This window comes from Salmo trutta, chromosome 40 (genome assembly GCF_901001165.1).
Source record: "Salmo trutta chromosome 40, fSalTru1.1, whole genome shotgun sequence".
Lineage (NCBI taxonomy): Eukaryota > Metazoa > Chordata > Actinopteri > Salmoniformes > Salmonidae > Salmo > Salmo trutta.
Genome location: NC_042996.1, coordinates 2,711,245 through 2,724,182, shown reverse-complemented (window position 1 = coordinate 2,724,182; position 12,938 = coordinate 2,711,245). Strand labels below are relative to the sequence as shown.

The 12,938-nt window shown below is 43.5% G+C and overlaps 1 protein-coding gene across 2 annotated transcripts in view; it reads right to left on the bottom strand.

Moving 5' to 3' along the window:
- Positions 1-3,984: 3,984 nt before the first annotated feature.
- ube2h (ubiquitin-conjugating enzyme E2H (UBC8 homolog, yeast)) overlaps positions 3,985-12,938 on the bottom strand; it is a 38,282-nt gene continuing 29,328 nt past the window's right edge. The window contains exons 3-7 of one of the 2 annotated variants that reach the window (XM_029742416.1): positions 11,626-11,700; positions 11,385-11,424; positions 10,547-10,599; positions 8,504-8,632; positions 3,985-8,094 (exon numbers count right to left, since the gene is read on the bottom strand). In XM_029742416.1, the coding sequence (XP_029598276.1) occupies positions 7,970-8,094; positions 8,504-8,632; positions 10,547-10,599; positions 11,385-11,424; positions 11,626-11,700 (422 nt within the window). In that variant the 3' untranslated portion in view covers positions 3,985-7,969. The remainder of the gene's footprint in view (positions 8,095-8,503; positions 8,633-10,546; positions 10,600-11,384; positions 11,425-11,625; positions 11,701-12,938) is intronic. The other variant, XM_029742417.1, reaches the window with a different exon arrangement.

Sequence of the window (12,938 nt, the reverse complement as noted above, 5' to 3'; positions counted from 1 at the left end):
GAGAGGGAGTGAAACAGCGAGGTAGAGAGGGAGTGAAACAGCAAGGTAGAGAGGGAGTGAAACAGCAAGGTAGAGAGAGTGAAACATCAAGGTAGAGAGAGTGAAACAGCAAGGTAGAGAGAGAGTGAAACAGCAAGGTAGAGAGGGAGTGAAACAGCAAGGTAGAGAGGGAGTGAAACAGCGAGGTAGAGAGAGAGTGAAACAGCAAGGTAGAGAGAGTGAAACAGCAAGGTAGAGAGAGAGTGAAACAGCGAGGTAGAGAGAGTGAGTGAAACAGCAAGGTAGAGAGAGTGAGTGAAACAGCAAGGTAGAGAGAGTGAGTGAAACAGCAAGGTAGAGAGAGTGAGTGAAACAGCAAGGTAGAGAGAGAGAGTGAAACAGCGAGGTAGAGAGAGAGTGAGTGAAACAGCGAGGTAGAGAGAGAGTGAGTGAAACAGCGAGGTAGAGAGAGAGTGAGTGAAACAGCGAGGTAGAGAGAGTGAGTGAAACAGCGAGGTAGAGAGAGAGGGAGTGAAACAGCAAGGTAGAGAGGGAGTGAAACAGCAAGGTAGAGAGGGAGTGAAACAGCAAGGTAGAGAGGGAGTGAAACAGCAAGGTAGAGAGAGAGTGAAACAGCAAGGTAGAGAGAGAGTGAAACAGCAAGGTAGAGAGAGAGTGAAACAGCGAGGTAGAGAGAGTGTGAGTGAAACAGCGAGTTAGAGAGGGAATGAGTGAAACAGCGAGGTAGAGAGAGAGAGTGAAACAGCAAGGTAGAGAGGGAGTGAAACAGCAAGGTAGAGAGGGAGTGAAACAGCAAGGTAGAGAGAGTGAAACAGCAAGGTAGAGAGAGTGAAACAGCACGGTAGAGAGAGTGAAACAGCACGGTAGAGAGAGAGTGAAACAGCAAGGTAAAGAGAGTGAAACAGCAAGGTAAAGAGAGTGAAACAGCAAGGTAAAGAGAGTGAAACAGCAAGGTAAAGAGTGAAACAGCAAGGTAGAGAGAGTGAAACAGCAAGGTAGAGTGAGTGAAACAGCGAGGTAGAGAGGGAGTGAAACAGCAAGGTAGAGAGGGAGTGAAACAGCAAGGTAGAGAGAGTGAAACATCAAGGTAGAGAGAGTGAAACAGCAAGGTAGAGTGAGTGAAACAGCAAGGTAGAGAGGGAGTGAAACAGCGAGGTAGAGAGAGAGTGAAACAGCAAGGTAGAGAGAGTGAAACAGCAAGGTAGAGAGAGAGTGAAACAGCAAGGTAGAGAGAGAGTGAAACAGCAAGATAAAGAGAGTGAAACAGCAAGGTAAAGAGAGTGAAACAGCAAGGTAGAGAGAGTGAAACAGCAAGGTAGAGTGAGTGAAACAGCGAGGTAGAGAGAGAGTGAAACAGCGAGGTAGAGAGGGAGTGAATCAGCAAGGTAGAGAGTGAAACAGCGAGGTAGAGAGAGAGTGAAACAGCAAGGTAGAGAGAGTGAGTGAAACAGCAAGGTAGAGAGAGTGAGTGAAACAGCAAGGTAGAGAGAGTGAAACAGCGAGGTAGAGAGGGAGTGAAACAGCAAGGTAGAGAGAGTGAGTGAAACAGCAAGGTAGAGAGAGAGAGTGAAACATCAAGGTATAGAGAGTGAAACAGCAAGGTAGAGAGAGTGAAACAGCAAGGTAGAGAGAGTGAAACAGCAAGGTAGAGAGAGTGAAACAGCAAGGTAGAGAGAGTGAAACAGCAAGGTAGAGAGAGTGAGTGAAACAGCAAGGTAGAGAGAGTGAGTGAAACAGCGAGGTAGAGAGAGAGTGAAACAGCAAGGTAGAGAGAGTGAAACAGCAAGGTAGAGAGAGTGAGTGAAACAGCGAGGTAGAGAGAGAGTGAAACAGCAAGGTAGAGAGAGTGAAACAGCAAGGTAGAGAGAGTGAAACAGCAAGGTAGAGAGAGTGAGTGAAACAGCGAGGTAGAGAGAGTGAAACAGCAAGGTAGAGAGAGAGAGTGAAACAGCAAGGTAGAGAGAGAGTGAAACAGCAAGGTAGAGAGAGAGAGTGAAACAGGGTGGTAGCGAGAGAGGTAGAGAGAGTGAGGGAGTAAAAAAGCAAGTTAGCGAGAGTTTTGTTTTCCCTTTTGTACTTTAACTACTGGCACATCATTACAACACTGTATATAGACATATGACCCTTTGTAAGTGTAATGTTTACTGTTCATTTGTTATTGTTTATTTCACCTTTGTTTATCTGTTTCACTTGCTTTGGCAATGTAAACATACATTTCCCATGCCAATAAAGCCTTTAAATTGAATTGAAATTGAATTGAGAGAGAGGGACGGAGTGAAGGAGGAAGTGAGGGAGGTACAGAGAGAAAGATAGGGAGATCTACCTGCAGGTCCCTGAGTTCTAGGGGCTCCATCCTCCCTAAAAAAACTAAACAGTGAGAAGGAAACGACATATGACACATTTTAGTTCTGCTCCTCAGGATTCCCGTGTTCACATGAAAGCAAACAGATTACAGATTTCTATGTGAGTTTATATTTTTCGGTGGAGGAGATTAATAATGCCTTATAACGTAGTGTAGGTACAGCAGTGATAAGGAAAGCAAATGAGTGGAGCAGCGCCATCATCTGGGCTAATGTGGAACTGCAGACGCTTTGGGGCTCAAGTGGCATCATGGCAGCTACAAACTAGCCATCCCTTCACAGTAATGTGCCTACCCCAACCATAGTGTGGTGGCTCAGTCATTTTCACAATGGTGGCTGTGTAACCAGTTCACCACAGTACAGCTTGGCTCAGTACTGGTATATCAAGGTTCACCCAACTCCCATGCCCAGAATGAACTCTGTTAGCCCCTAGCAGAGACACTATGCGATGGTTGCTTGATCGTTCTGAAAGGATCTGGTTTCTGTAAGCACTAGAAGGCTGAAACTCCCTAGCCCTCATGAGAGTTTCTGCCATGTTGCTTACACTGATCCAGTTCTTTCATATCCATCTTGGAAGGTCCACCAACAGCTGTCTGGTTATCCACACTCCAAGCTGGTACATATTGAATAATGATAAGCTCAAGCTTTCTGCTTATTTATTCAACTATCAACTTGTGAAATACAAAGATTTTTGTTTGCAGTCATTAACAGGTTTCCGCATACTAGCCTGAATCTCAGGATTCGCTGCACCCTGGCTGTTCATGTGGAAGTTAGAACAGTGGTCCACATTGTTCAGAGAGTTTGACACAAGTACGTAGTGAGAGAGTGGACTGTAGTGAGAGAGTGGACTGTAGTGAGAGAGTGGACTGTAGTGAGAGAGAGGACTGTAGTGAGAGAGAGGACTGTAGTGAGAGAGAGGACTGTAGTGAGAGAGTGGACTGTAGTGAGAGAGTGGACTGTAGTGAGAGAGAGGACTGTAGTGAGAGAGAGGACTGTAGTGAGAGAGAGGACTGTAGTGAGAGAGAGGACTGTAGTGAGAGAGAGGACTGTAGTGAGAGAGAGGACTGTAGTGAGAGAGTGGACTGTAGTGAGAGAGTGGACTGTAGTGAGAGAGTGGACTGTAGTGAGAGAGAGGACTGTAGTGAGAGAGAGGACTGTAGTGAGAGTGAGGACTGTAGTGAGAGAGGACTGTAGTGAGAGAGGACTGTAGTGAGAGAGAGGACTGTAGTGAGAGAGAGGACTGTAGTGAGAGAGAGGACTGTAGTGAGAGAGTGGACTGTAGTGAGAGGCTGCCATCTAGCGGTAATAAACAGCATGACAACCATTAAAAGTGTAAGGCAGGGCTCTAACTCTGGTTCATTACAGTTATCTAAAAACTCTACTTTGAGTCAAGGCAGATCAACTCAATAACCGTTCATAAAGGGACTAATAATTCTCTAAATTGAACTTTAACCTTATCTACAACAGTTGGTTTCAGCTTAATGTGCATACATATACACAGTTCACTACACCATGAGGGGGGAAAACTACTACTATACACAAAAACATGTACTCTGGGAACAGTGTTATAAATACTGGGCTAGATGAGGAAAATCCCCAAACTGAAACACACTGACAGTTTATACACAGTTAATGTTTTATTAAAAAAAAGAACTTACAGTTTATTTATACACAACTATTTATGAGGTTATAATCCTGTAGACAGAGAGCAGTGGAGGCTGCCGGGAGGAGATATAGGAGGATGGGCTCATTGTAATGGCTGGAATGTTAGAAATGGAACAGAGTTGTGGTTTCCATGTGTTCGATACCGTTCCATTTATTCCATTCCAGCCATTACAATGAGCCCATCCTCCTTAAGCTCCTCCCAGCAGCCTCCTCTGATAGAGAGCGTCTGTCTTGTGACAAGCATGCCCACTTCACAATGCAGAGTAAACGGAGAGGAGAAAATGTAGAAGAGAGAGAGGGGATGAGGGACGAGGGGGGGGGAAGAGGACTGAAATTCACATAAGACCAAGGACAGATAAAAATAAATAAAACACCCCTGACTTAAGTAGTAGACAGGTACCAAATACAGTTCCTATAAATGTTTTTTGTTAAGCAATTTTCCATGTTGTGTTGCCCAATGTCCCCTGTAGTGAAAGCAGTAGGACTGTGTCTGGGTGTGGTGCGTTCCACTCTGGAGAAGCACAAAGACAGAACGTGAGGTGCACATGATGAATCGAGCCCCTCCACACCAGATGCATGCAAGACAAGTGCATGGGAGAGGTACAGTACAGTCAACACAGGGGTCAGGGGTGACGTCACGAAACAGGACTGGGGGGGGGCGCGCCAATGGTGCAGATGGAAGCCAGGCCTCTACTTTCACCTCTAATGTAATAGTCTGGACAGAAGCCACCAGCTGAGTCCCTCAGTACTGACTTCACTATGCACAAAGTGTGGTTGGGGGTGTGTGTGTGTGTGTGTGTGTGTGTGTGTGTGTGTGGGGGGCTATGTACCACTATCTCTTAGTAACACTAACCTTTACTACAGTAATTGGTTTGGCCCCCTCCCACCTCGATATTACTTGGAACAGGTTGACTTGGGTCAGTGTTGATAGTGTGTTGGGGGAAATTAGATCTCACATTGGGTCAGTGTTGATAGTGTGTTGGGGGAAATTAGATCTCACATTGGGTCAGTGTTGATAGTGTGTTGGGGGAAATTAGATCTCACATTGGGTCAGTGTTGATAGTGTGTTGGGGGAAATTAGATCTCACATTGGTACACCTATGGTCTAATGTATTTAAGAGAGCGAGGGGCTAAAAATCTAATCAAGTAGTGAAACTTTTTCACAATCTTTTCAAAAATAAATTTTGAATCAAAGTTGCAACAGAAGCACACTCATGTTTATTGGAGATTTTTGGATTGTAAGAGTCATTGAGTCCTCAATTTGGGAATTAAAAACAAACAGAAAAACAAAAGGTTATAAATAGTCCTCTCATCATTGAATTAGTTTGGGGGGAATAAAAAGGAGTGAAAGAAAACAATGTTTACCATAGCAACAGACCACAGCTGAGTACATGTCGTCTTTGGATCGCCCTGTTTGTGGGAACATCAACACTTCTGCTTGAAAACCAAAACCATAGTTAAAACAAGGACAACACAAGAGCACTCTCTTTAAAAATACCGAAATATCACATTTGCTCCCCTACGCAAGTGTCCAAAACACAAAATGGCCTCCATTGCCTTTCTCCACTTATTCTGATGGGACTTATTTTTCACTTTGGTACAATACTGCATAAATGTGAAAAAAAGAAAGAAAAAAATATATAATTAAATCCAAACTGAATACTTAAAATAGAAAAAAAATTCAAGTTCTAATTCTCTTCAGCATGACACAATTTGGCTGAAGCCTAAGTACATACACCTTTGTTTTAACAGCGGTGCCCGTAAATGATTTGATTAAAAACGAGAAAGAAAAGCGAAGGTTTCAATATAGAGTGAATAAATATAGGCAGCTCAGGAAACGGCAGGAGCCAATTGCAAGGTACTCTGCTGCGTATCCTTGTGACATCATTCAGTTTTTGCAGGCTCCATTTGGCCTGTGAGGAAACATGGGAACCCCAAACCCACTTTCCTGATTGGAACCCAATCCATATTTGACCATCTTTATCCAGGAGCCTTGAACAGTCAAGCTTTTAGGGAACACTGAAATTAAAAACAAAGAAAAACGTGGTCTCCCATCCAAACTCTATCCCAATGTGGCCTTGATCACACTGCGCAGTGTCTGATACTTTCATCAGGCCCAATGCTTTTGTTTTGCACAGACTATCATACATTCAGTCTAGTTTCTCCACCAGTCAATTCATTGCCATTGTCTGGAATCACTCTCACGTTGATCTGTACATCTCTGAAGGGGACCAGCAGGTATAGATCCATGGAATATCTGATGTAAACCCTACAATGGACATTACCTTCAAACTTAAAATCAGCTATTGTTGTTTTACTTATCAATTGCCTGAAACAAGCTAACTCTGAAATATACTCATATCTTTAGTTGAAGACACCGCCCAGTAAACTAACTATCGCTACATCAAGTCAAAAACACATATCATAGTTTAGCGCGAGCAATAGGCAAAGTTGGTCATTTCAACAATGTTAGCAAAAAAAGACCTGCAGATATCCCCCCTGCATTTCCCCCATCTAAGAGTGTAGGGTAACCCAGGTAAATCACTAAGCCTTGTACACAACGCAACTCAATACTTCAGACAGTAGCCACACAAGCAGTACTACTTTAGTTGAGCCCTACACTAGCCTAGCGCAATACAGACCAACACAACGTCACTTCTGGATCATGCCCAAACTGTACAGAATGATGCCCCCCCCCCAAACCCAAAAAAATCCTGTCTTTGCCACCAAAATAAACAAGGTCCAAATCATCTAGGAGGGAGGAGTTTGTAGGAAATAAAACCTTGTGCTTTTCTTTTTTTTACAAAAATGCTTCTTGCAATTTTTTTCTACGCTCCTGTAACTTTTTTACAAAAACAGAGTGGAGGAGAATTTGTTGGGCGTCTGTGCTGTGGCCGGTGAGGTACGGTCGGCCACTTCTACCTCACTTTCCAACACATCAGCGTTCAATCCCTCATTCTGGACATTATTCACCCCTAACAAACTTCAGTGGATACATAATACCTATGGCGTTCCAGGAAGTGATGTACTTTTCTAAAGGGGTACAGGTAGTCTGACAGCCACACCAGCTCGGACAGGCTCAGAGAGATGTAAGCGCTTTGATTGACGTGCTGGTTGGGTTCATAAGGCTCTAATGAGAAAGGTGAAGTATCACTGTACAAGCTAGGTGCTGCACACACACACACACACACACACCCCATAGGCAGCTCCTAACCCCAGCCAAATGAAAAGCACAAATGAACACTAGAAAAACAACATTGGTGAAAGAAAATAGTTATTGAAGCTGCAATTCCCCTCTTTCATATTACTTTAAAATACCCAATCACCTGTCTAGCAGGACAAGTCGACAGCCAACGCCGGCAGGGTGATGTATCCAATTCAAATCCAACTTTACCATTCAAACAAAAATCAAATCCAGACAGGTACGAATTCGGCTGAAGACCTGGACCATAATTGCCATGACCATGAATATGACCTAACTCTCTAGTTCCTCTTCTTCAACACATTCATGAGATAAAGAGAAGGGAAATCCCCCGGTGCCCACCTCCCACTCAGCCCAGCCTATAGAGCTAGTCTCCATTTTGTCCGGTAGTTGGTGCAGTGAGGGTAAGGCTGAAGGTCACCGGGTCAAAGGGGACATTCCAACTACCGGTGGAATGTGGGGACTGCTACCGCTAAGTCCAACGCACCTTTACAGGGATTGAAGGAGGAGAAAGCGACTGGGACATGGTAAAAACACAAAGCGGGTGGTGTGTGATATACGCCGAGGCTTGATATCCACAAAAATCCTTGTTTTAGCAATAATAATTATAATAATAATAATAATAATAATAATAATAATAATAATATTATAAAAAAATCAACTTATATGAATATGATGTCTGCTTTCTCATGGTTAGGAAATCATACAGTCTGTGGTTTTAAAGGGGAGTTGTCTCCCAGCACTACAACTCCATATCCTGGGCTTCGTCTTCAGAGAAATCCGACATGGAGCTTTCTGATGAGGAGTCGCCCTGGCCCTCCTCCTGCTCCTTGAGAGCCTCCTCTGTTGCATATTTCTGGATGTACTCTGTGGAGAGCAAGGCAGCAGGGTCAGTAAGACTCAACCTCGTTGGCTAAGAGCTCCGAGCCAGGGAGCAGACATGCGCTTTAAACAGGGGAACAAAGCATCAGCCAGGAGTGACAGACAAGACACTTTACTATATCAAATCTGAACAAAAGGGTAGACTATGGCTTAAGGCAGGGGCATCTACTTCACATGATCAAATAGTAATAAAAAATAAAAAAATGCACAAACAAAACAAAAATGTAGCTGCTGTATGTCAAAGTATATTATTGACCAACAGTATTAATTTCATTAGTGAGCCTCCTGATTCTACATGGACCCATTACGCAACGTTTGAAATGAACATCTGCACTTCTGAATTCCCTTGAGACAGACAACACTGAGAAAGCAAGGCGTAGGGAGAGAAGCGTACCTTTGATTTTCTGTTTGTACTCCTCTGGTCGGTGGAGGTACATGGCGGCCGCGTCTCCGTTCAGCGGGTCGATGGGGTTGGGGTATGCCAGCAGCTGAGGCAGGAACGACTCAAAGATATTGGTGAGATCTGTGGGAGTGGACGAGAGAGGCAGCGAGAGACAGAACAGAATGTTATCGATAAAACAGGGCACAATGAACATACATATGACTTTGCTAAAATATTGACTCTTTTACAATTAAAGCATTCTTAAAAAAAAAAAAAATTCTGACATAACTGGATAGGTGATGGTTATGTAATAGAACCCTTGCTTACACCTATCCAATCATTTTAGGATTGGGCTTTATGTAAAAATAAAATAAATCATCCTGCCAGACCTTCCACTAGACATATGGTTGCAGGCCTTGCTTTGTTTCTGCAAGAAAATTAGCACTCAATGGAAAATGGGCAATGCTGCAGATGTCTACTGGGTGCAATGATTTATATATACACACTAAATGACCCCTAGGGGGTGCTGTTTTGAAGCCAAACACCTCCATCTTGGAACTCCCCCACCATTGGAAGATAGAAATGCATTTTTTAATGTCTACATTTGTTTTTACCACGTTTACTCTATTATTACAGACTTAATTATATTATGTGAGCTAAACATAATAAAAATATATAATTTCTCACTTAAAGTATATATATTTTTTTGATTATTAATTGTCCCCACGACAACAACAAAATACTTAAATACATGTAATCTTGTCCTTGAAACATTTAATATAAATACTGTAGATTTCCACTCATTCTTATGGAGGACTGCTCCTACTGGGGAGTGCCAATATGGCTGACCGGTGGCTTCAAAGCCTCTCAATGGCCAATACACAGCATCAGCAATCCAGGGTTTATATACATTGACTGGGTGTCACTATTGCTTAAGTACAAATATGACGAGAAAATACATTACTGGGTAAAACTGTAGACTGACTGTAACCCAGTGTTTTAGACATCAAATCAAGTGTATGTTCCCTACCCACAATCAGGACCAAGGCCTAGAGTAGACAACGCTTCATTGATTGGCTTGTTTTTGTCCCAAGCCCTTCACTACAGTTCTGGAAATCTAATTTGTTAGAGCTCTCAAAGTCCATTACACTGCTGGAAGTCCACAATAGCCAAATCAAACATATTAGCTAATCAACTTGAGTGACTCATCTCGAACAACAAAGTCGCGGTCCAAAACACACACAGAACGAACCCTGTGTGGAATGAACCAGGATGCTTCAGAACTTCCAATAATCTTCTGATAAGAAATCCATTCTGTTCCATATTGATTAAAACCTTCAGTTTCTATAAGTGCAGAGGTCAGCAATGTTTGGCGTCCCGTATGGGTTAATGTGAAAACTCAGTGAAAGTAAATAGTGAAGGCTAATGAAACATCTGTTGTGGATAATCACAAGGTCATTTACACCAGTGTGCCGCTGTCTTAACCTTGTCGAGCAGGGGGGTGGGGAGGCAGTTTCGGCTGGTTTTTGGTTTCTCCTTTCAGTTAAGACCTACACAACCAGGTGAGGGGAGTTCCTTACTAATTAGTGACCTTAATTCATCAGTCAAGTACAAAGATGGGGTGAAAAAACCTGCAGACCGAGAAACTGGTCATTATTACTGAGGAATTCATTGCGATATGAAGGGGGGACAGACAGACAGACAACCAGTGCGGTTTTGTTCTCTCAGCTGAAGAGTTGTTTATTATTAGTGTCAGGAGAAGCAGCTAGGCTGTCTGTTTTCTGACTTTGCTGGCTCAGGGTATTACCTTGTTAGCCTTCTAGCACCAGTAAGAGGATTACAGGAGAACTGACCGTGCTGCGCTCCTACATGAAGCCACAACCAACACTTTTTACACTTGTTTCTCCAGTGACGCCAGCGGTCATGGTTTTGTTTTCTTTTACACTGGACAGGGGAGCCGTGGCCCATGTGCCCGTGTCTCACACACGCATAGACAAACACACAAATTCACACACACACCTCCAAAACATCCAAGCTCTGAGCCACCCCACTCACCGTAAAGGGCTGTCCACGTCTGGTTGATGACATCTAAACACACTGTTCCTGACCTGGAGATGAGAGGAGAAGAGAGGGGGTTAAGGAGGAGGCTCTCTTAGACACTTCCTCTCTACACAACACGAGGAGCGCCCCAAAGTGACGTTGGTGGCAGAGGGGAATACATTCCTTAAAAATGACCCACTGAAATGCTCGAGGCAGTGTTTTCATCATGAGTGTTTTGATGTTTTGTATTCACGTCAGATTATTATGGTCAGTTAACGTAGAGGATCAGACTGTTGTTATGTGCTTTAGATCCTCCAATGACCCCTCTCACCATTTGATCTGGGAGACAAGGCAAACAACCCACTGATGTCCTTGAATGGAAATGAAATGAAATTGAATTATATTACGCTATAGGACCTTAGAGATGGGTATGCAGGTGGGGTCATCACTAGATGCTTGCGCAAGCTCATTAGCTATTCGTTCTTATTTACAGGTTAGGGTTAAGGTCAGGGCCAGGGTTAAGGTCAGGGCCAGGGTTAAGGTCAGGGCCAGGGTTAAGGTCAGGGCCAGGGTTAAGGTCAGGGTCAGGGTTAAGGTCAGGGTCAGGGTTAAGGTCAGGGCCAGGGTTAAGGTCAGGGCCAGGGTTAAGGTCAGGGCCAGGGTTAAGGTCAGGGCCAGGGTTAAGGTCAGGGCCAGGGTTAAAGTCAGGGCTGGTGATTTAAGATAGATGTGGTTAGAAAAGCTCCCTGCTGCCATTGGTTCCAGCAACACAAGACAAGGTGATGAGTCTCATGAGAGAGCACCCTCTACTATTTCAGTGTTCCTTTGAAATCAGAAGTCGTGATCAACTTACGCTTCATCGATGTTGGGATGGAAGATTTTATTCATGAATCCTGCAAACGAAAGAGAAAAACAACACGCAAGTCAAGTATAGATGTTACGGGTTACTTCTAGTAAGAGCGAGCCGTACTACAATGGCTGACCCTGTAAAACTGCACCTATCCCGTGTTTGTGACAATAACAACACATATCTATATATTTTGTGTGTGTGTCAACTGAGAAATGAACCCCCACCGGCTCAATGCCTCCCCTACCTATTGATGGGGATTTGAAAGGGTATTTATCCGGTAGATCTACTCGCACCTTCCATACGCCCCCCTCATACGCTGCTGGATGGGAGGAGACACAGAGAGAAGGGAGATAACAGACATGCCACAAGAAAAGATCACATATGCACATCCAGTGTCTTTGAGCAGCTACTGGACATCAAAATGGTAAAAAGTAGAATTAGAGACTCTGCAGGTCGCAATCTAGACCTACGAGACTCTGCAGGTCGCAATCTAGACCTATGCTGCCATGTGGTTGATTGGTGACCAACATTTTCACCAATAAACCACATTAGGAACATAGATTGCGATGTGCGGTGCCTTTTCTCTATGCATGTACATAGACATGTAGGATTCAGTCCTAGGTTCACAGTATCTGGTATTTAAAATTTTGTAAAAAAACTTTGTATTTGAGTATTTTCAAATGCACAGCCCAAAACAAGTACTTTTGAGTATTTTAATGGTTATTTGTAAAAATAATAAAAAAAGTTGACAGCATTTTCAAATACATGTGAGTGTATTTTAGTATATCAACTACTTTCCAAGTGTATTTCCAAATACATTAAAATATTCAACAACTTGTCTTTTCAAATATAAGATATGTGAATACTTTGAATGCATGTGAAAGTAAGATCTGAAATAGTACCTCAACCCAGGTCTGGTAGGCTTATATACTAATGACATCACTGAGGGAGATACTTAATATGAGTACAGGGATTACAGCAGAGAGACTGAACCATAGAAACCCTATGGACTTGACACCGCAAGGCTGTAGCCCTTCACAATGGTCAGAGGAGCAGTCGTCTCTACACCACAGACATCAACAGTCGTCTCTACACCACAGACATCAACAGTCGTCTCTACACCACAGACATCAACAGTCTACTCTACACCACAGACATCAACAGTCTACTCTACACCACAGACATCAACAGTCGTCTCTACACCACAGACATCAACAGTCGTCTCTACACCACAGACATCAACAGTCGTCTCTACACCACTGACATCAACAGTCGTCTCTACACCACTGACATCAACAGTCTACTCTACACCACTGACATCAACAGTCTTCTCTACACCACTGACATCAACAGTCTTCTCTATACCACAGACATCAACAGTCTACTCTACACCACTGACATCAACAGTCTTCTCTACACCACTGACATCAACAGTCTACTCTACACCACTGACATCAACAGTCTACTCTACACCACTGACATCAACAGTCTACTCTACACCACTGACATCAACAGTCTACTCTACACCACTGACATCAACAGTCTACTCTACACCAC